The following is a 23057-nucleotide window of genomic DNA, read 5'->3' on the forward strand; positions in this document are numbered from 1 at the left end:
TTGATGCCTTTGCCTAAAAAAAAGAATGCAATTGGTTGGAAGTGGGTTTATAAGGTGAAGCACAATGCAAATGGTTCTGTGAATAGATACAAGGCAAGATTAGTTACCAAGGGGTGTGCACAGACATATGGCATTGATTATGAAGAAACATTCACTCCGGTTGCAAGGATGACAACCGTAAGAGCAGTCATTGCTATGGCTGCATCAAAGGGATGGTCTTTATATTAGATGGATGTAAAGAATACTTTCTTGCATGGTGATTTGCAAGAAGAGGTCTATATGGAACAACCACCAAGTTATATTCAGGTTGTTCATCCTGAGTTAGTTTGTAGGTTGAAGAAAGCCTTGTATGGCTTGAAGCAAGCACCTAGAGCATGGTCTGACAAGATAGGATAATATCTTGTCACTATTGGCTTTCAGATTTCCAAGGCAAATTTCTCACTTTATGTGAGAAAAATAAAGAAAGGTATTATGTTGCTTGTCATTTATGTTAATGATTTGATCATTACAGGTGATAGTGATGATATTCGTCATGTGAATGCTATTAAAGCAAAAGTTTGAGATGAAGGATTTGGGAGAGCTGCGTTACTTCTTGGGCATTGAGATGATTAAATTCACAAGTGAGATGGCTCTTGCAAAGATAGTATGGACTGGATATGTTGTCCAAATATGGGATGACAAGCTGTAAGCCTATTTCAGTTCCTTTGGAGTAGAATGTGAAGTTGAGTGCAGATGCAGGTGAGTGGATGTGTTCCTTTTTGAGAGTACTGCAGTCACTTGGAGCAGCAAGAAACAGCCTATAGTTGCCTTGTCGAGCACAAAGGCTGAGTACAAGGGTGTAGCAATGGCTGCATGTGAGGTAGCTTGGTTGCATAAGCTGCTTTATGATATGCATCAGTCTACACATGTGCCAGTTGTCATTTATTATGACAACATGAGCAGTATACACTTGGCAAATAACCCAATCTATCATACTAGAACAAAGCACATTGAGGTGCATTATTACTATGTGCGGAAGAAGGTTCTAGTAGATTTTATTGATCTAGTTTATGTCAGCACAGAGGATCAGGTTGCTGACATATTCACGAAGGCATTGGGTGTAGAGAAGTTGCGTAAGTTCAGAGACCTGCTTGGTGTGCAAAAATTGGGATTGAGCTCGAGGAGGAGTGTTGAGATATCGAGCTCCACTCCTGATATGCCAGGGTGACCGTTATGCATTTATGTCACCGACTTGTTAGCTGCAGATGTAGTTGGTACACCACCCATGAATAATAGCTAGATGACAGCTATCTTTATATACTCTAGTTAGTGGCTCAATTAGTATGTCACCTTAGTTAGCTGAGTTTGGTTTGAGACCCACATATAGGGTTTACTTATTCTTTTGTACTTAGAGTTCTTTTGGCTTTCACAACTAAGAAGAGGAAAACTGTTTTCAGCCTCCACCTTTGTGTGTATTCCCCCATTGTGTATGTGAGAAAGCTGCAAGTGAGACTCCTTCCTTCTTTCCCACTCTCTTCACAATAACTAGGCTGTGCAGTAGGTCGTCCCTTATAGTGGTATGTCCCAATCTCTGGCATGCATCATATTTCTTTACATGGGCAAAGATGTCACCTATAACTGTGGGCCACCATAGGCCGACTTGAAGGACTTTGCAACCGATGGTATCTCTAGCAAAATGACCTTGGGTTAGAACTTGGTGTGCTTCCCGCAACATCGATTGTTTCTCATGTGAGGGAACACATCTACAAAGCACCTTCTTGGACAAAATGGTACAAGGATTCATGGATTATTTCAAAATTTCAGCTCCATAAAGAAAGTTGCTTGTGCCTGTCTCGGGATAAGTAACGTCTTGGTACATTGGTTTCAAGAAACTGATACACCACGTCAGTATAAACAGGACGTTGTCTTGCATGTCTCCCTAGTCCTGTACCAGTGCCAAGCTCTTAGCGGACACTTTGAGGGTGTGACTCATAACATAACTGAGCACATGGTTAAGGGATACCCTTAATTGCATTATGATGCTGAGAAAGAGAGGACTTTTTTTGAATGTAGGGCACTTCCATGGGATATGTACCTTTGCAAGAGATATATCTTGGTCATTGTGGGCATGTGCCACCTTGGCGTTGTTGAAACAGCGAAAATTAGTGACAAGTATGATTGCCTAGAATGAACTTGTTCCATATTGCCAAATAAAAAGCTTAGGCTTTTTTGCAACAGTAGCTCCGAGCTACTAGGTGGGTCACTCAGAACCTCATCTTCCACTTCTTCTAATATGAGGTCATACTCTTCAAGGATTACGTACTTGCTCTCCATGAAGGCCTCTACACAACCCATTATGTACTTTATACATTCATCCTTTGAGCTCTAGCAGTCGTGGTGATCTATCCAAAACGTATAGAGATCCCATAGGTTGTGTTGTGTGTTCCTCAGTCACCCTTGCTCCACATGCCTATGGTGAGGATCCCACCCAAGCGCACGCACTTGGATGTTGTACTTAACCAAGTCTGTAATGCATGTAATAGCAGAGAAGAGATGTCTCAAATCACTCCTGCCTTGATTAGATCTGGAGCTGAGAATTTATCGATGAAGAGGTTAGGTTTCTCACCAATCGTCCAATAGGGATAGGTAATCAGCCACCGCATATGAACTTCATGGAGTATAAACAATAATAAAGTCAACTTCTTGTAATAGCAACATCCATGAGCAAGCTTACCTACCAACTTAGGCTTGCTGATGAGAAATAATAACACTAAATGGTTCGGGTGGAAGATGAAGGGGTTTTCGAGTAAGTAGTGCCAAAATGTGTTGATGGAGTAGTTCATTCCGAGCGCTTATTTCTTTGTTGTAGAGTAGTTATTCTCCAGCTTCAATGGTTAGTGCCTTGAGTAGTACACTAGATGGAACCAACTCTTCTTCCTTTCCTACATTAGGACCATGCCAATAGTTGTGTTGGAGGCACCGACAAAGACGTGGAACTCGTTTTGCAGGTCGTTCTACCTTGTAGATGTGCTCAACCTTATGCGGATCCAATACGATGCCATCCTTTGAAATGATATGTCCAAGAAGATGTTCATTGTTGGTCACGAAGGCACACTTTACTAGATTGAGAGATTGCTACACAGCAGGACATTTGGTTAGGCACATTTGGAGACGGTGGATATGCAAGCTCTACTCCCCAAAGACAATGAAATCATCCAAGAATATCCTCATGAAAAAATTGAGATATTTGTTCCTAAACCACGCATTGAAATGCCACTACTACATCTTTAAAGCCAAATGTCATGACATTGGATGCAAAGACTCCCCATTCTATGATGATAAATGTCATCTTTTCCTGGTCTTCTTTGGTCATCTGGACCTAATTATATCCGATTGAACCCATCGCGGAATGAATACTTGAAGAGAGTCACAATATTGGGGTTGTTTCAAAGGTATTCCTCCTTTAGCTACCCATGGGCAGATGCATATGAGAATCGACCTCTAGGGTTTCACAGATAACTTCTCCTTATTTTTGCCCATCAAATTATGATCCAGTTATATTTCCAATCATATTTTTCACATGCCTGCAGCCACAACATGCCATGTAATATTGGGTAGGCATAGCTGATATCTTCCATATGAAGGATGGCTATGGCAAAAACAACACTATGATTGGACACTACGAAGGAGGCCCATTGGTTGTACACATCATTGATCCACCATCCTTATTGCAAACAATACTGGCTCCTAATCAAAGAATCCCAATTGTTGGCATATGTCATCAAATATAATATTGACCCCTGAACTCATCGTGCAATGCACTCGAAATTGTTGATCCCTTCAGTGTCACTATAATCTTTTCGACATTCTCATTGTAAATCGGTGGTTTTGGTTGTGACCTTAGCAGTTTGGGCTCAACATCGTAGACCATTGGATTGGTTCCAAATGGTCTTGCAACGAATACTGGCTCAACTAGTACTGTCGGATTGGCAAAGTTGTTGGCAAAAGGTTGGCCCCAAATCCAATAGTTGTTTCACAGACATATTGATATACAGGTCCTTGAATGTGCTCCATATGTTGAATTTATCCTTGGATGATGCTTGCTCACCCTTATTGGGGATTTTATTGGAATCTTCATCGCCCTTGTCACCACATTGGTAGTGAAGCCAGTGACAACACATGGAGCTACCGGATCATCAAGCTCCACAATTTATACATTGTAATATGGGGTGTTGCAAGCATAGACACGGGAATGTGCGCATACATGACTATTTTTGTCTGGTGTTTCTTGAACACCTCACACTTGCTCTTTATGTGACCAAGCACATCACAATAGTAACAAATGATCTGGCTTAGAGGACCATGAGACAGTCTTTGGCAAGGAAAATAGGGTCTAGCATCAACAATGGGCTATGTAGCTATTGTCATTGGTTGAATTGGAGCTATAGCCATGGTCTAGACAAGAATTTCCTGAGATAGGGGTGGCATTTGATGGGCATTGTACCTACAGGCATCAATGGTATTAGTTGTCATCTGGCATATTGTGCACCATAACTGGTTGAGGCCACACTTGTCTGCTCCATGAATGTTGTTAATTAATTTGGAACACCAGACACCATGGTGAATGTGTGGCAAAGCTTTAGTGCCATCTTCAAGTAAGCGGGGGTTAATGAGACCATATTCTATGGACGATGTCTCAGTTTTCTTGAGCGATCTTCTACACTCATGATGTTTGCAGGCTCTTTCTTCTATGCTACTATCATCAGAGTCTGTACCAAGCTATGGTCCGCTCTTTGCATTGAAGCTTTATGCTTGTGGATCAAAATGTGTTCTGCACGACGGAGCACCATCGATAAGCTTGTGGAAGTTCAATGTTGCCATGTCTAAAGAGGCAACCGCTTGTTTGAATTCACGATCGATCCCATACACAAAGTATGAATTTAATACCTTTGGGGTAGGACATTGTGGTTGTGGTAGGCAACTGGCAAGGGTGCAGAACTTGGCAGCATAGTCATCCTATGTGAGATCTCTTTGGTCCATGCATCCAAGCTTTGCAAGGACTTGAAGCACCATCTTTTCTATGTGGTAGTGAAGCAAAAAGGCTACGCAAAGCATATCAAAGTTTGGAAATGGGGTAATGGCAGACCGCATAGCCCAAATCATAACTCTAGTATGGAGCAAAGCTAGGTATATCATAATTTTGATAGCTTCCATTTGCTACACCACTGGAAAATCCGCCTGCCACACATTTCCAAACAACATTATGTGCACATCGGCATCCTCTTCAAGGAAGTTAGAGAACTTGGGTCACTTGACCATCATGCTTGGGTATCGAGCATGAACATGAATGTGTAGAATATGAAAGACGATCTGTGGAGGGTATGAAGGTGCAAACGGGGATAAAACTTGACGTAGATGTAGGAAAATGTGGGGGAAGAGAACTAGAGTTGTTAGAATGCTCATCAACAAGGAGAGCATTGCTATTGACTTCCTCGAAGTCCACTGACCTGATGGAATCCTAAGAGCAACGTAGTTTGTAGTTTCTATATCGAGCTTCTTGTGCAAACATGTACCATAAGAAAGCATAACAATGCATACATGAATGCGTAATAGGAAGGGTTAATGATTGTGGTCACTAAAGTGTTGATGGGGATTTTTTTGCCACACTAACCAGTCGTATCGATACAATGTTCCTCTAAACTATGAACACAAGCCAAGAAAGAAGCAAGCAGATCAAGTGTTAAGCCGTACACAATCAAAATGGGTTGCTTCAATCAAACACGTTGATATAGTACTTAAAATAAATACATCAAGAACAAATAAAGAGAAACAATCTTGGAAGCAAGAATGTAGAACCTTGAAGAATACAGCGCTCAAAGTACCCGCGTCGCATGGAGTGCTATGACTTAATCGATGGGTCTTGATTGAGCAATTTCACTTGTATTTCTAGAATCAACAACTTACAACAACTTACGAAGAGAAGCAAGGTGACCCTTGTAAAGTCTACTTCCCAACAACGGTCATGGTAAGGTGCTGTGGGGTTTGGCTTAACTAATGTATCTTAAAATGGCTATGGTCACGTAAGCAATGCCGTAATAACTAGGGGCACCACCACACTACCCACTTGATTGCACCTTAAAGTAGCCACCCTCTTGATTGCACCTTAAAGTCTTTCGCAAAGGCATGCCTAGGTCAGGACTCAATGGTCGGATGTTATTGAAACGCCTACCAGGTCAGGGTGGTCAGAGCAATTGATAGAAAGTGGTAGATGATATCAAAAATTATGAATTCCATGGCATTACAAGTTGAGTTATCTTGTAATTCCTTGTCCTCTATCAATTTTTTGTAATAGGCAATGTTCCATGATGTATTTCTTCTAGGCTAGAGTAACATGCTTGAAGTCCCCTATGTAGTCAACTCTTCACATTTAAAAGGTTCCCAAGGTCTACATTATTAAAGAGGAATATAGAGCCATTTTTATACTCATTGGAACCCATCATATTGCTTGCAAAAGTGAGCTCCATCGCAAAAGAGTCTCCTAGCATAACTCTCCTCACATATAACTTCTGTCCTATTAGCTTAACTCTAAAATGTCCACCAACAATTCCTCATAAGATTCTTCTAATACCAGTGGGGCTTGGTTTATCAAGATATAGTTGCATAGTGTGACTAGTTACTCCTTGTTTGTAGTTCTATTATGCAATGAGAATAAGCTTTCAAGCTTTCAATGCAAAACTACCTATGTTGATCCTAAGGCATCTCGTTTCAAAAGGTAGACGTGGAGAGTATTGTAGTACCCAATACCTATGATGTCCACTTTATTGACACCATGATGATTTATTTGGATTTTATGTATGCTCCAAACATTAAACCCTTGTAAGAGCAGCATCTATAATACCAAGTGATCTTGTATTACTATTTTTTTGTTTAAGTCTCATTTAAGTAGAGTAATTCTTGTTTATCCACATAGAAAACAAAAGGACTACCAAGTAGGTAGTGCTAAAAATTTATTTTACACCACATAATGGACTTTGTGCATCATAGTACTACCATTCTTCAAGGGGAAGGAGCATCCTTTGTCATAATGAATGGTTTAGTCTACCATTCCTTTTGGTTGCATTAGTATAACATTGAGGGAAGGCCTTGAGACATCCACATGCACATGAAAATTGGATCCCACCTTAGTGGCTTAAGTATTGGTGAGGACATTGTGTGCAACTTGAGTTCTTGAAAAGCTTGATCTCCCTCCTTTGCTCATATGAACTGAGTTCTCTCTAGCAGGCAACATGCCAAGAAAAATCCTTGATGAACCTTCTATAAAAGCTGATGAAATCTATGAAGGGATGTAACTATGAAGGACTACAAGCATCCTTAAGCTCATTGGCTTAAGCTTGTGTTTCATGTCTTCAATTTTGTGACTTGTTGGTCCATAACCCTTTTCTAAGATTTAGTATGATGAAGGCAGCTTCCACATTTCACATGGAAAGGACACTCGCAATTTCTTAGTAGCACTAACATAGTTTTCTATTGATGGGATATGTTTCCACCATATAGCTTTCAAAACTGGAGGAGTTTTGTTGCTATATTTTTTCAACATTAGTTCTTGCATATTTACCACATAAGTAATTGTATTCCTTTGAAATAATGGTGACAAAGAAAATTTCTATTATGCATATTTAATCGTTGGATGGGGAAGATTTTCATACTTATTAGACCCAAGTCAAGCATGTCTTAATGTATAAAGGTTTGGGGCTCTATGACAAGGGCACAAAGAAAATTGACATTACAACTAACAAAGTAGACATTTGTTACTAGTGTCTCCAAAAGACTGAAAAACACCTACACATATCTACTCCTAGCACCGGATTTAAATTTGACGAATGTCGAAAAAGAAAGAGAGTGTAAAGCATACAAATACCCAAGACAATCATTTGTAGAGTAGAAATATTATGCATAGTTTGTATTACAGCAAATAGCAACAACAACCCCCATCCACAAGGTGATGACCCGCTTATAACAACATCCGATTGTATTCCAACCTTAGTCGGATAATAGTCAAAAAATAGACCTAGTCCCAAAAATGATGTGGTGGATAAGGCCACTACTACATGTTGTTAGGGACAGTTATAACTGTACCTACAGTTATAAAAGTGTCCCTACTTGCTATTGTAACCCTCCTTTACTATAGGTCTACTAACTCTCCTTGGTTGAGGTCCACTTGGGTGGAGGAGTCATCCTCAACACCTGGCACCTGGTGGTAAAACTTTTTTGCAAAAAAAGTGAAGGACTCCAACCCTTCACTGGAAGTAATCCATCAACTGAACTTTATGGCACTGTGGGTGGAGTTCATTTCTATTACTGTTCCCTTAGCAACAATTGGGTCTACCTCATCTGCATCTTCTTTGCAGGTTTCATTTAGTTCTGACTTCTCAAATGTTGTTTGTTCTTCTATAATATGTGCACCGGGGGCTAAGGCATGGCTTGGGGTTGCTGTGTTTTCTGTGTTCTCATATGTGGCATCCATGAATGTGGTATGCTTTGCATCTAATTTTGTTGACAGATTCTGGTGGTGTGTTGCAGTCGGCTTCTCAAGCTCTGCTTTCAAATCAAACAATGATATGTCATCATTCATGGGCATCTACCTCTATTTTGCACCCTTTGCTTTAGATCGGGGTGTCTCTAATTCATGTGCCATGATATCATATGCATATGCAATAGACACAAAGGCACCATAAGGTCTTTGAGCAATTATGAACACCATAAGGTCTTTGAGCAATTATGAACATGCGTTTTTTGAGATTTGACCATAGGTCCTGAGATTCTTCGTATCTGTACCGAAAACAACCAAAAAGGCCCAAAAAGCAACCCATACAAATGAAAGCGATTTCACAACCTAGACCCGAATGCGTCGGTGATGTCAGATATATCAAATTCTGCAAAGTAAGTCAGTGGGGTTATGTCATATTTTATTGTTTTCAAGGAAAGAAAAATCAAGAAATCGTGAATTTCTCTCAGGGCCCCAAAATGAGCTCCCTTTTTTCCTAATGACCCATTCGATCTAATTGCAGAAAAGAATTTGCTTTCATTTCCTCTAGCCAATTTGTTACAGTTGGTAGGCATTCCTTCTGTACTCTCACTTGGACAGTGAGCTTTGAGATTTGCTTATCCTACACTTATCTGTATTGGGCATATTCTTTCTTGATTGCCTTGAGTTCCAACTGAGTGGCATGGAACTTCTTCTACATTTCTGACTGCTTAAGCATATATTCGTGTCCCGCCTTCTTATCTTCTGTCAATTCTTACACTTTCTTTTCCAGTTGCTTCTGTACCTTTCTCTCCTTAGCAAAATAGTTCCGCAAGAATTTGAGAACATGTCTAGCTCCATGCTGGAGTCTATTCCTACTACAGTCGGGGACTGGTCATATCTTGTTTTGGGAATTGCTACAAGTTTGTCATGTTGTGGATAGGGGAGAAGGCTTTGAAGGAGCTTCTGGGAGGCATTGTAAGCAATATACTAGTTCTCCTTGGTTTTTTTTAGGTCTCTGTCTTTTGAAGCATGGATTATTTAATCTTCTTGGAAGATTTGGGCTCTCCCGGGATAGCTAACAGCTCTTCTCCTACTAAGGGTGTATCCCACAGGCATTCTGCCAAAGATTGGCCATACACAACCATAGTGGCTTCCTCTTTGGAGTACTGAGCATCTTCCAATGGTCAAAGCATGTCTTGCTTTGTCTTTTCCTCCTCATGCTGACTGTCGTGCATTGCTTTGGTGTGCTCTTCTCTATACTAAAGGATTACCTCCAGGGTCTTTGTATCTATCTAGCCGTGGAAAATTCAAATAAGGCAGCAATAAACAGTCCTATCTTGGAATGAGCATTTGAAGCGCTCAAATCCTTTTTGGCTATCTCGCTCATAAGCTGTGAGTGGAGCAGATGTGCTCATGATATCTTTGTTCCCTTCTTGGCTCTACTTAGCATAGCATAAGAATCTCTGCTCATAGTATTTGTCTTTACTAGAGCAACCTCATCCTTTTGAGACACCAAACAAGCTGCTGGTGCCTTCTCAAATCCTGAACATTATTGATGAAAAAATAATTCTTCAGTGTCTCTAGTGGCTCGAATTCTTTCTACATGTTGGAATCAACATCCTTCTTGTATACAACCTCCTCGTTGATGATGGGAAGCTAAAAGACCTACGCTATAATTTTAAGGGAAACCATGACATTCTCTGCAAGCATACCTCCAGTTCTCTGGAAGCTCTCGTATTGTGCTAGTGCATGCGAGGAAGCCTTCCGACACCCAAGGCAAGTTCGCATACTGCAATAAACCAATTTTCTTTAGCCACATCTGATGTTTGGAGAGATCCAATGATACCTTGAAATTCGCAAAGCTGGCCGTGATCATCTACTTCTTTTGTGGAGAAAGGGGTGGTTCTCCATCCGATTTAGTCTCCTCCGAGGGTCTGCTATGTGTATAGCCTTTTCCACGGTCGGGCTTTTGCTAGTAGGGGTGAGAGACTTCTTAGGACCCATGGTTGCATCGAGGAGCACTGTAGCGCTTAAGAGCTCAAGGTTTGGCTTTGGCTGTTCTGAGGCATTAAGAAGTGTGAGCCAATAGCTCTGGTTGTGCTAAGGCACTGAGAGAAGCTTGTGTCGATGTGTCATTGTGATGGACGGTCCGTAAGTTCGGCATGCAAGGAACTAGCAGTGCTTTTTGGCAATTGGGAGGGACTAGTGTATTATCTGAGCAAACTCGAAAAGACTCATCAAATGTGAGTCAAAGTCGGGTTGGACGGTAGGATTCATGTCGCACATGTCGACAAAGAGTCATTTGTCCACTCGAGCGTGCCCATCAGATTGGAGTAAGAGTCGGACACATTGATTGGACTCGGATCATACTCGGAGTTCTTAGTCGTGGGTGTCATAACAGTTGGATTGGAATCGTACCCTTCATGGTCGAACTGGTGTTGAATCGCTGTTGGGTCTAGGATTTCCACTCTGGTCGCGTCTACCAATTCACGTGCACCTTCACCACTTATGTGATTGGATCTCTATGGTTTAGAGCATACCTGAGTTTGGTTGGAGATGAGACAACTCGTTACTTTTGTGTTTGTCAGACTAGCGTCGGATTTCTTTCGGAGTGTTGTACACAAATCCTTCAACCTAAATAACTAAAACATACACATCATCTTGATTGATGTCAGAAGAGAGCTGTAGAGAGATTGTATTTATCTTCACTTGAGTGGGGTCAAGCCTAATGTAAGGTTTTAGGTTGAAACTAGTCATTGGTTTGTCAAATACATTGCCATGAAGGTAAGCTAATTGGAAGGTGCCTTGATCAAAAACCTCAAGTACCTTGAATGGGCCATCATATCTCAGCTTAAACTTTCCTGGCACTTTTCCTAACTTTGTGTTGAACATTAACACTAGATCTCCCTTCTTGAACAACTTGAGCTTTATGTTTCTATTAATCTATCCTACCCTCCTTTTTTTAATAATATCAACAGTATGTGAACTTTTGAGCCTATCCTCATCCAATTGTAGAAGTTGTTCTAATCTGGCATATCTTTTGGTGATAGTCTCTTACCTATTGCCACTCTCAAGATACTTGCAAGAAATTCCATAGGCACTACTGGCTCATAGCCAATACAAATCTAAAAGGTGTTAATCTAGTTGCAACCTTGTTGCAACCTTGTGTGCTGTTCTAAGTAGCACTGAATCCAAGTGTCAATCCCAATCCTCTAGGTGATCAACTACTAGTGTTCTTCTATATACCTTTTCCATCAGTTTGTTGGAGCTCTTAGCCTGCCCATTGGCTTGTGGGGGTAATAGGCTGTAGACTTTTTATGCAACATCATGTGTATTTTATTAATCTTCCTAATTGTTTTGTTGATGAAATAGGTTCCTCTGTCAGACACTATTTCAATAGGAACACCAAATCTAGTGACAATGTTGTGATAAAGAAAATGTGCCATAGTCCTAGCCTTGCATGTTTTGAGTGCTATAGCTTCAACTCATTTTGTACAATAGTAAGTGGCACCCAAAATATATTGATTACCTAAAAGCTTTGCTAGAGGGTTGATGGGTCCAATAAAATATAGTCCCCATTTCTGAAAAGGTCCCAAGGGGAGAATTGGTTGATGGGGCATCCATTGTCAAGTGGCCTATCATCATGCTTTGGATCGATTATGAGCATCTTTTAAAATTGTAGGCCACCACAAACCAGCTTGCAAAACTTTTTACCTGTAATATCTCCAGAGAAGTGTCCTCCTATTGGTTCTCTCCATGGGGCTTTAGCTAGGATAGCCTTCTTCTCATGATCTTTGTAGCGTCATGAATGCACGCAGATGCTATGGGGAACAATAGACAAACGATATGTGTAACATCCACAAGAACGAAATACAGATATGTAAGAGAATGACAAAACGTTGAACACTATATTCCGAAGCAATAGCTCGCACAACATCTATGTACAGAATGACCTCGGAATGCTAGTAATAGCATGCATACAGAACCTCCGACGGTTAGAGAAGCAACCACCATTGAAGACCGAATCGCTTGGAGATTCAAACCATTAACCCTTGCGGCCAACCTACCCTCACACACCCCTCTAGGTCACTGTTGCTAAACCGCATGGTTATGCAATAACACATGGCACTCATGGTGGACTGTGCGAACCACACGCACATCCCGGAACTGAAGTCAGATGCCTTACATGGTGCAAAGTGTATGTGCAACAATCATTTTAGGCATAGCCTCGACAGAGAACTAGGTGCAGTAAGTTATATCTCACCCTTCACTCGATACACAAGAGTTACAAAGCATCTCATTCCGAAAAACATTCAGAAAAACATCCACTCTCTGTAATCGCAATGCATGTTTGAACGTCCTTTGTTATTTCTCCTGCCTGTCCAAAAGCATCTCTGCATTTCGGACATTTTCGATGTTGCCTGTCCAAAAGCATAAATTATAGTGACATATGCGCTTAGCTGGGTGGTTTGGCATGTTGTATGGCTGATACTTTATTGGGATCTATATACATTCCCTCTTGTGAGATAATATGCCCTAGGAGAATTGCTCTACTCACATCAAATGCACATTTGGTTGGATTTAAGCTAAGACCAACAATTCCTATGAGTGGGACTTGGTAATCCACATCTTCAATGGTGGATACGTAAATGTGGAGTGTTTCATCTTCATCTTCACTTCGTCGATGATCTTTTGTTTGAGGAATGTCCTTAGAATGCAAATTCTGACATAATTGGTTATTGAATACTGGAACAAGATTCAAAAATTGATTTAATGTGACATGAACTTTTCATATTTTTCCTTTTCTTGCATTTGACTTCTGTTCTTCAATGTGGTCTGTAATTGGAATGGCTTGCTTCTCTTTGATTTCCGTCAGCTTGACTTGGTCAGTTTTTCTACTCTGCTGAGTCCGAGCTTGCCTAGCAAATGAATTTTTTCTTTGGGAATATATTTCGGGTTAGAAGAAGCTTGTCCTGCAGTGTGTGTATCTAGAACCCTGTTAGGTTGTTGAATGCTGCTTGCTACAGTTTATTATTTGTATTTTTATATCGGACGTTTTCCATTGTGGAAGACTGTCGGATTGTATCCAGAGTTGTCTGAGGTTGAGCTTAGCTTTACCCTTGTTTTGGATCTGTGATGTTCTTGCATCTGTTGCTGCATTACTCTAAGTACTTGCTATAGACTTTATTTTGAACCTGTGCTCGATTGGACCAGTTCATTGGCTTTTTCGTCTATCTTGGTGCATCTCCAAGGCCGGGCATTGGCTTTGTACCTTTAGATCTTGTAATTGCTAGTGCCTATATGTTCCTCTAATTTCTTTGATTTTGTTGATTGTAATCCTCATTGATAGGAGCCAAGTACACCATATGAACACCTGGTGGTGGCTGCTGTTAGATATGCTCAATGCCCCACTCTCCTGGTAACCACCAGTGGTCCAAGGTGCTCAAGTTATAGGCCCCCATATGATGAGAAGCCATGTGTAAGCTCGGGACCTAACTTGCATGTCAGATGAGGTCTATCAATGAGACTATTGATGGTAGAAATGTGATTGTGTGGGAGCCTCTTATTCTTACTGGGGCCTGGGGTCTAACTGGTATAGAGAATATTCCTTGCATATTCCATGGACGACTAGTTGGTTCCACTGACTAGGTTGATTGGTCGGCTCCATCGACTAGGTCGATTGGTCGACTCCATCGACTACGTTGATCCGACTACTGCCCTCATAGCTATAAAGAGGCGACCTCCCTAGTCCATTGTATCAAATCAATTCAAATCAGATCTGGTCTTCCAGCTAGTAGCTCTTCACCTACTATAGTAGAAAGATGTGGGTGTACTTTCTTTGCGAAAAGGCTCAAGCTTTTGGTAAATTTAAAGAATGGCTACAGCTTGTTGAAAATGAAACAGGGAGAAAAAAGAAGAAAATCAGATCGGATGGTGCTGGTGAGTTTGTTTCTACAGAGTTTGGAGATTTTTGTAAGAGCAAAGGGATCAAGCGACAAACGACGACACCACATATGCCTTAGCAAAATTCGGTTGTTGAATGCCGAATGCGAACCACCATGGAGATGGGGAGGTGTATGTTGAAAGGTGCTAGACTGCCAAACCACTTTTGGGTTCAGACTGTCGATACTGCGGTTTACATCCTTAATCGCAGCTATACAAAGGCACTCAAAGGTAAAACACCACATGAGGCTTACAATGGTAAGAAGCCATCTGTCTCCCACTTCAGAACGTTTGGGTGTAAATGCTATGTGCATGTACCAACAAACAAAGAGAGAAACAAGCTACAACCAAAAAGCACCAATTGTATCTTCTTAGGCTATTGTGATGAGAAGAAAGCCTATAAGTTGTATGACCAAGAGGCAAAGACAAACCGTTTTTCTTAGGGTAGGGGCAACCTTCGATCCTCAATGCAACTTTCCTCCACCCCCTTCTTGATTTGCCCAATTAAATGGCGCTACTCCTAGATCAACAAAGAGGAGAGAATCTAGTAGATAGCTTTTGCTTGATAGACTGCTCCAACCCAAATCTCCCTACCACACCCCCTCCTAACTAATGGCATTGTACCCAAAGTGAAGAGGTGATGAGCCAACAACAAGTAGCCTTGCTTGATAGACTGCTTCAACCTAAACACTCCCTACGAGAACCTCATTTGAGCAAAGTATGGTGGACACATTGGCAAACAAATCCTTGGCCATCTCAAAAACTCTTTGTTGAATCCTAATTATTCCAGCATCCAACAAAGTAGTCCCATCTCATTTTATCATACATTCTATCCGAATCCCAAACAAGGAACCCTCTACCTAGAGTTGCACATGAAGTCCAACATGAACAAGACATTCAAGATATTCTCAAAGATATCCATTTCTTTAATGAATCCATTTTGCATCCCATAAACCATAACTAATCTAAATTTCCTAATTTAAATAATCATAAATTTAGCAATGATCTTGTATAGTGTGCCAATCCTTGACATTTGGCCAACTTTAAATTGTTTTAGTAGGATGATTTCAACCACCCCCTCACATATATCTCTAACATGTGAGGCCTTAAAATGATGTGATGAAGAGGTCCTACCAAGAGGAGTGTTCGATCTGAATCCGCATAGATCTAGAATGGGTCACGTCTCAAGAATGATCATAATGATGAGATGATATGTATAGTACTACCACTCCTCGCAATCCAAGCACTCAACTTGTCTCCCGGTCTCATCTTGGTATGCTGTCTCCCATGTGTATCCAATGACAACAGGCAAGGGCCACTCTAGGCTATGATGGTTTTGTGCTATATAATGTTTCAAGAAATTCCCTTGTAGTCAAGGGCCACTCTAGGTCATGATGGTCTTGTGCTATATAACGTTTCAAGAAATTCCGTGGATCTGACCATAAGGCACCATTATGATTCAAAACATTGCAAGTTAGGAACTAAATCTCATAGACCTCGATATAGGGAGACCAACACATGCCCATCAAGGACCTATCAAAAGTCACCCACTCTAAATGTTTCCCACTTTTCCTCCTTACAGGCTATGTCCCACTGGTGTATAAGGGTGTGTCTCACCTCTACCTACAATGGTATGAGGTCCTCATCCAAATGGACCTAAATCGTGGTCTCATATAACTCTTCATCTACATAGTGTTTCAAGGCGAGCATGAACATCCCTAAATGTATGACAAGAGGTTTTTCCCAAGAGGGGTCCAATCCTATGCTCCACTCGCTCTCGATCCCGTGCTCCAAGACTCCTAATGTGGAAGCCACAAGGTTTGAGGACTCTCCCACACTCTGATGTTGAGAGCCTTACTATATCTCTATTGCTACTTTGAGAAGATTGAGAATGAGAGGACATTCTAAGGCATTATTGACCAAGCTATTCAAAGAGTCCCCTCACCAACCATTTCTCCTCTCTCTAGATGTTAATCTTGAAATATCACCTCCTTTCACAGATCTCATCAACCCAATATCTGAAAAGTTAAGAAGGTCCCTCCCCCTTACTTTTGATGCGGCATTTAGACCATGTGGAAAAACGAATACAAATTGAAAACTTTCTTCTTGTATAACTCTTCCCCCTCTCTTGGTCTCATCCCTTAGTTCATAAAGACTTGGTAGATCAAGACCTTCATTTAAATCAACTAGAAAAGGGAGAAAGAAATGTTTATTTTGTAAAAGGATATTAATTCCATATAAATCTCTCTTAAACAAAAAAGGAAATTCATACTCACATTATAGTAAGCAATTGATATCCAACACATTATACCAACAAGTCTTTTTTTGTTCTTCAAGCTCAACACCTTTCTACCAATGTTATAGTTACTATGAATGAAGGTGTGGAGGGACCATTATATTCACTCATTATGTTGTTCAAAGGTCGTCACCATATCCCTTCCCTTCAAAGGCTCACCCAATTTATCAAAAGCATTTGTAGAACCCATGTGAAGACACTTATTTTTAGTAGATATCTTCAAGGAGAAACCATTGAACATATTGAAGATCAAGAGAATGGTTTTCGTGCACCTCAAATAATGTCGACCTCAACACCTTTCCACCAATGTTATAGTTCCTATGAATGAAGGTGTGGAGGGATCATTATATTCATTCATTACGTTGTTCAACGATTGTCACCATATCCCTTATCTTCAAAGGCTCACTCAATTTATCAATAGCACTTGTATAACAATATGAAGACATTTCTTCTTAGAATTACCAGTAGATCTTCAAGGTGAGACCATTGAATATATTCAAGATCAAGAGAATGGTTTCCAATGTCCGTGCACCTCAAAAAAGATCAATGTCATAATCAACTTGAGGTTTCACAAATCAAGGGGTAGGTATGAGTACCCTCTTTTCATTTTTGCTATCCACAACATTGTTTTTTGTGGCCCCTTCTAGATTTTCTCTAACAAATTAGTAGAATTCATTAGGTGCAATATTCGGGCTGCCTACTTTTCAAAAATAGTGTTTTTCATGGAGACTCTCCTAGATGCTCGATCTACTTTTCAGCCCAATAAAAACATTGTGTTTTTAATGAAAAAAATATCCTTCTAGAAAAGCCATTTTTCATGCAAGAACTCTCATCATGGCTTGACCTCTTCAACCATGGACTCTATTCATGTGTTGATAAAGTTATTGAGATTAATTGGCAATAATTTTAATGTTACACCCATCTTATAGCTTCATTGAACTATTTTCTAACTTAAGTTTCATCAATTATGTGTGTTTCATGTGTTTCACATGGAGTAGCTCTCATTCATTTTAAGGATTGTATGCTTGTTTCCATCACTTTAAGCTATTGTTATCTCAAGAATTTAGGAACAATTGTCGCGCCTTTGTAATGATTAACATGCTTTGACCATGATAACCCTTCCCTTTCAATTTTCCTTATGTCTCACTTCATGAAATGCATGCACTTATCTATAATTGCAAAATAAATTTCCCAATAGCAAATTATGAGCCCACTCAACTTCTTAAAATCCTAGAGTCTCCCTACTCGTCCATTTGCAAGCTAGTCAAGAGGACAACATGACCAAATTTCGTGTGTTCATGAGGTAGGATGAACAAGAACCTAAACAATATCTTTGACTCCTTTGAAAATACAAGATCACGTTAACTTAGTTAAGAGATGCTCTTAGTATATACTTGGAGGATTAGTGAAAGATAACTAGAATTAGCTGACTCACCAAATCATAAGAAATTTCAAAATAAAGAAAGATACCAAAGAGTGGTAGATTTAGTGATTACAATGAAGGAATTGTCCATTAAGATAGCAGTGTAATGTGGTGATCAAAACCCTAAACTACTCTATTTTAAGCAAAAGGTTTCCTATGGAAGAGTTGACCAAGCCTCTTATTAAAAACAATTTCATCTATATACTCTAATGGCACATTTAAAGTAGCGCTTAAATATTGAAGTCCTTTTTTATTTGCTAACGACCATTAAGCTTACGAAGACATGGGAAGGTGTGTTTCGTCCATGTTAACACATGTACTTGCATTCAACAACTATCGAGAAATAAATTTTATGCTTAGCTACTCAATTTCATCATTGCAAGCTCAATTAATTGAGCTGTAAGGGCTAAGAGAGATGTATCTAATCCTCCTATAGCTAATGTCACTTGCCACAAAAGTGGCAAGAACAAATATTATTGGCATGCATGCACCACACTAGAATCCTGACTACACCCCTTGGAGTTTCAAGAAGATCCAAATATTGACCTACGAGTGTTTACTACAAAAATAGCATGACATACTAATACTTCTCCAAAAAGATGAGGGTTGACTCAAAGGTCTAATACAATGATTCATAATACAAACCTAAAAAAGTAACAAAGCTGATCTTGCATATTTGAAGAGTTGTCAAGTTTCAATATATTTTCTTTATTTAATGGCACTAAATCCATCAATACAATGAAAAATGTTAAGGGGGTCTTACACCCCAACCACAATGGAAGATGTTAAGGGATCTTACACCACCTACCTTGTCGTAAAAAATGAACAAAGGATGTTGAAGACAAGCAATTACCTTTTAAGGTGAATTGCTTCCTCGATGGATGCCAAAATTAATCGCATGTTTGGATGGAGGGGCCTCCTACAATGTCATGCCAACACTACTCGGACCTCCATTTCAACAAAAAGATAGCTTAAAATTAGCATCATTGATGGTCATCCTATACCACCCACGAGGGTGTCAAAGATGTATCAATCCTGTAAGTGGGGTAATAGCTCAAGTAGAAGTGCTTGACCTGAATGAAGCCTCTAGTGATTACTCCCTTGTCTTAGGTGAACCTTAGCTACGTAAAATAAATTTTGTAAGCTATTGGGTCAATGGGCATATGGCTTCATTAGACACTTGAGTGAACATTCCAATACAACTCCAGATAATAAAAACTGAAGTGAAAGATCTAACCTATGAATTTATAGACTTCACAAACATAATAGAGCGCACCATTGAAGAATGAAACATCAAAGCCAAATTTATGTCCCTACGAGTGGAGGAATTCCATTCCTTGTACAAAACATTGGCTTATGGAAATTGTGGATCTTCCACTTCTTGACTTGAAAGACAAGCTGCTATGATTAGAATTGACTTCAAAAGAAAGACAAGAAGTGACAATACTTGGCTTTCATGTAATGCGAGGCCCCTAAGATGGTACAAAAACTTATGGAGGCTAGATTCATTATAACTACTGAGAATTTCAAATGCGTATTCCCGATAAATGTCACACTTAAAGAATTGAAAATAGTGTATCTGCATCGATTTCTCTTTTTTAGCTTCAACTCAAAAGTTTCATTAATCTTTATCCGAGCCTTCTCCATCTATTGACTCATGGTTATTCAAGTTCTCTCCAGTTGATGTAGTTACACAATCTGGAGGAGGTCCCATATAAGATTGTAATTGAGCTCAAACAAATTGTATCTCATACTTAGTTGGCACTATGGTTTCACTACCATATACGGGCCCATAAAGTGAAATGTGCACAGTACCTTTGCAATGCATGTTTAAGTCTAGAAAAATGGAGACTAACAATACCCTAAGCCTTGTCATAAATACCTAACATCATATATTTTAATGCATGTCCTCTACATGAAGATTATAAGCACATTCACACCATAATGAATAGTGATGTCAGTTAAGATAGCATTTACATGTATGAGGCCCAAAATACATACGCAAATATATCCTGAACAAATAGCATGAAAAATAGGCCAACAAGTGTGCATGGGAGCATATGCGTGCATGCCTATGTCGTATACAAACATAATGTATGCAAGCACTTTATATGTGTGATTGTGTTTATCAATGTATACATGGGATTTGAGTAGCACATTGCAGTAAGTGAAGGGGGGCAGCAGATTCGGCCTACAGCCACAATCGTCAATGTATGGGTAGACATCATCTATATTGGCTAACTCATTATTTGTTTAGTAGGTGGACATACTGGCTTTGAATTGTCAAAAGCAACAGAAGGGCCCGTTCCGTCAATTGACCACGATTGATGACATGTTGCTTGCAGCTTGTGCTTAGAGATTAGGTGGGAATATATGCAAGTCATAGGGTGACCAGCCGCCCTTTTATGTGAGGATTTTCTAGTGTAGGATAATCGAAAATCCTAGGAAAGATCATGGCCATACCTACCTCCAAACATGCAGCAGAAACAACTTTTCTGCAAAGGTGTGGAGCCTGCATGCTACCTCAGAGGGCTTCCATGGAATCCTGTGTGCTCGCTCATGCTCGCCTCCACAAGGGATCTCAAAATCTGCCTTCTTCACACTCTTCTTGCACCAAGAGTGCAACTTCTCCATGCAGCTCCTACTTCTTGGCTCTACTCAGACTTAGGACTCATCCATGCTGCCAAGCCTCATCTCCCTAGCTACTACCGATAGCTCCTTGAGCATGCTTGGTTAGAGTCAAATTCCTTCCCTTGCCTACCGTCCTGCAAATGGCCATGGTGTTAGTCCATGATAGAGGCCTCAAATAAGTCCCCGCAATCATGGAGATAGCTCCTCATTTCTAGTGGGTTGGTCAACCCTTGAATCAACCCAAGACTCTTGACTTCTACACCACATCCGAGCTACCTACCGGAACCAAGTCTAAGTTTCTATCCAGATCACATCCGGATTATATTTATGTGTAATCTGGGTCCAACCCCAGACTCTTACCTTCAAGATTCCATCACCTATCCAAAATTTGGTTTCACAAAGGAGTCGATATCCGGCCTACTCTATCACTTGCCTCTTTGTCCTCCTCATATGAGGGCTCACATTTGAGGCAGCGATCTCTAACAAGAACTTTTCCCAGTGGAGAACCACATCTTTTCCAACGAAGAAGTCCAATCATAAAGGGGAGCCGAGAAGGGCTAATATGTCATACCATACTATTTTTCGACTCTACTAAGGATCTATGGGTTCATTCAAAGCAAGTTTTGTATTTCCCTTCAAATTCAAGGAACACTATTTTCTTCATCCTCTTAAATGGTCCAAAAGTTTTTATTGATTCCTAATAATATAGCTTAATTCCTTCTATTTTGAAAAATTCACCTTTGCATGGACTCTCGTGACTTACCACCTTTGCTAGGGCCCAGGGGTCTATGATTGCTGCCTTTCGGTTCGCAGTTCAGTCCTCTGTTTCTCTATTGTGAGTTTTCTCTTAAGGCCCAAACCCGTGAGGAGTCAATGAGCCCCAAAGAGGGTAGTCATGAAACCTTGTACACATCTAAACAATTAACTAAAGACATGCTAATGGGATCTTTCGAGACATAGCAAAGAAGGTACGTGCATACCTGTATGATATCTCCCACGTTCACAACCAAGTACCCTTTTTCAGGTTTCACACCGACCCACTGCCCATCCTTGAATACCTGCAAGCCTCCTACATCATCCTGATAGAGGATAGCCAACCCTCCGTAATCTTTATGGGGAGGCAAACCCCATGTGAGATCTGCCGCTGAGCAACGAGGATAATAGTTCATCCTTAAAACCGACGAATCGTTCGCCTCAAAAAGCCTCGTCACCTCGTCAGGATCAACGCCAAGTGCACTGAACAAAATCCCCAGAATACGGTGTGCTAAGTCGCGCATCCGGCTCAGGTACTCGTTCAGATCTGCACTGTTTTCATGGACAAGAACGAAGGGCTATCGTTCAGCAATCCCAATGCAATTTTCGACAGGCCATCAGGAAAATCCTTTTCAAGCGGAGCATTTTCTCACCTGATTTCCTCACGTTCCTCGTCGCAGGACCAGATCCGTTCCATCAAGTTGCGGAACCTGTCTGCGCGGGGCATCACGTTCAACGACTCGCTCCAGGCCTTGATAGCGGCATTCTGGGGGCTGCCGACGTACCCCAGAGGCAAGTCAGAGGTCTTGGAGAGGCCAAGCTTGTGCGCGAGGGGGAGCTGGAAGAAGCGAAGGGAATGGGAGGAGATCTTGTCGAGGAGGGACTGGGGGACGGAGTGATTGAAGGCGCGAAAGAATCCGAAAGAGGAGGCAGCAGAGCGGATGAGGGGCAAGAGGAGAGAGTGAGGAAGGGAGAGGTCGATGTCGGGGAAGGGATGATCGCCATAGCCAGCAGGAGAGTGAGGAAGCTGATGGTGAGGCAAAACGAAATCGTCCACAGTGAGATTTTGTGGCAAAAATGAAGCTTCCATTTCCATCACTACCAATAAAGAGTTTAAGGACCACTTTTGATTTCTCAAGCCTCACTCGTGGTTTTGCCCCAATGTTCACAACAATGAACCACCTTTAAAAAATATTCTCTCAATTTTGTAAAATCTGCAAAATTTTAGGCAATCTAGTTATATTTTAGCTAAAAAATCGATAAATTCTCAAGAATAATCTTCAAAATTTGAAACCCCAAGTTCTGTGATTTGTTGAGAAAAATGTTTTCTATGAACACTCGACCACCCACCATCGCCAGACAAAATTTTTTTGTCAGACTTGCTAACGTCCCCCACCGTCGATGCCAACACCCAACCTCGCCAGAAAAACATCCTTTGCCACGAATCGCCACCACAGCTGAAAAGCTACATCTCAACCTAGCATTCCACCGCCCCCGTTGGATCG

General features: G+C 40.7%; 1 protein-coding gene across 1 annotated transcript in view; it reads right to left on the minus strand.

Annotated features, from left to right (window-relative positions):
* The window catches only part of LOC147887372 (fe(II)/2-oxoglutarate-dependent dioxygenase 1-like), a 28854-nt gene extending 6204 nt beyond the window's left edge, over nucleotides 1–22650 (minus strand). Inside the window, exons 1-2 of the mRNA XM_087394637.1 lie at nucleotides 22206–22650; nucleotides 21780–22104 (exon numbers count right to left, since the gene is read on the minus strand). Of these exons, the coding sequence (XP_087250763.1) occupies nucleotides 21780–22104; nucleotides 22206–22648 (768 nt within the window). The 5' untranslated portion in view covers nucleotides 22649–22650. The remainder of the gene's footprint in view (nucleotides 1–21779; nucleotides 22105–22205) is intronic.
* Nucleotides 22651–23057: the final 407 nt, after the last annotated feature.

This window comes from Dipteris shenzhenensis, chromosome 23 (genome assembly GCF_047967505.1).
Source record: "Dipteris shenzhenensis isolate YYH24624 ecotype China chromosome 23, Dip_SZ_1.0, whole genome shotgun sequence".
NCBI classification, from domain to species: Eukaryota; Viridiplantae; Streptophyta; class Polypodiopsida; order Gleicheniales; family Dipteridaceae; genus Dipteris; species Dipteris shenzhenensis.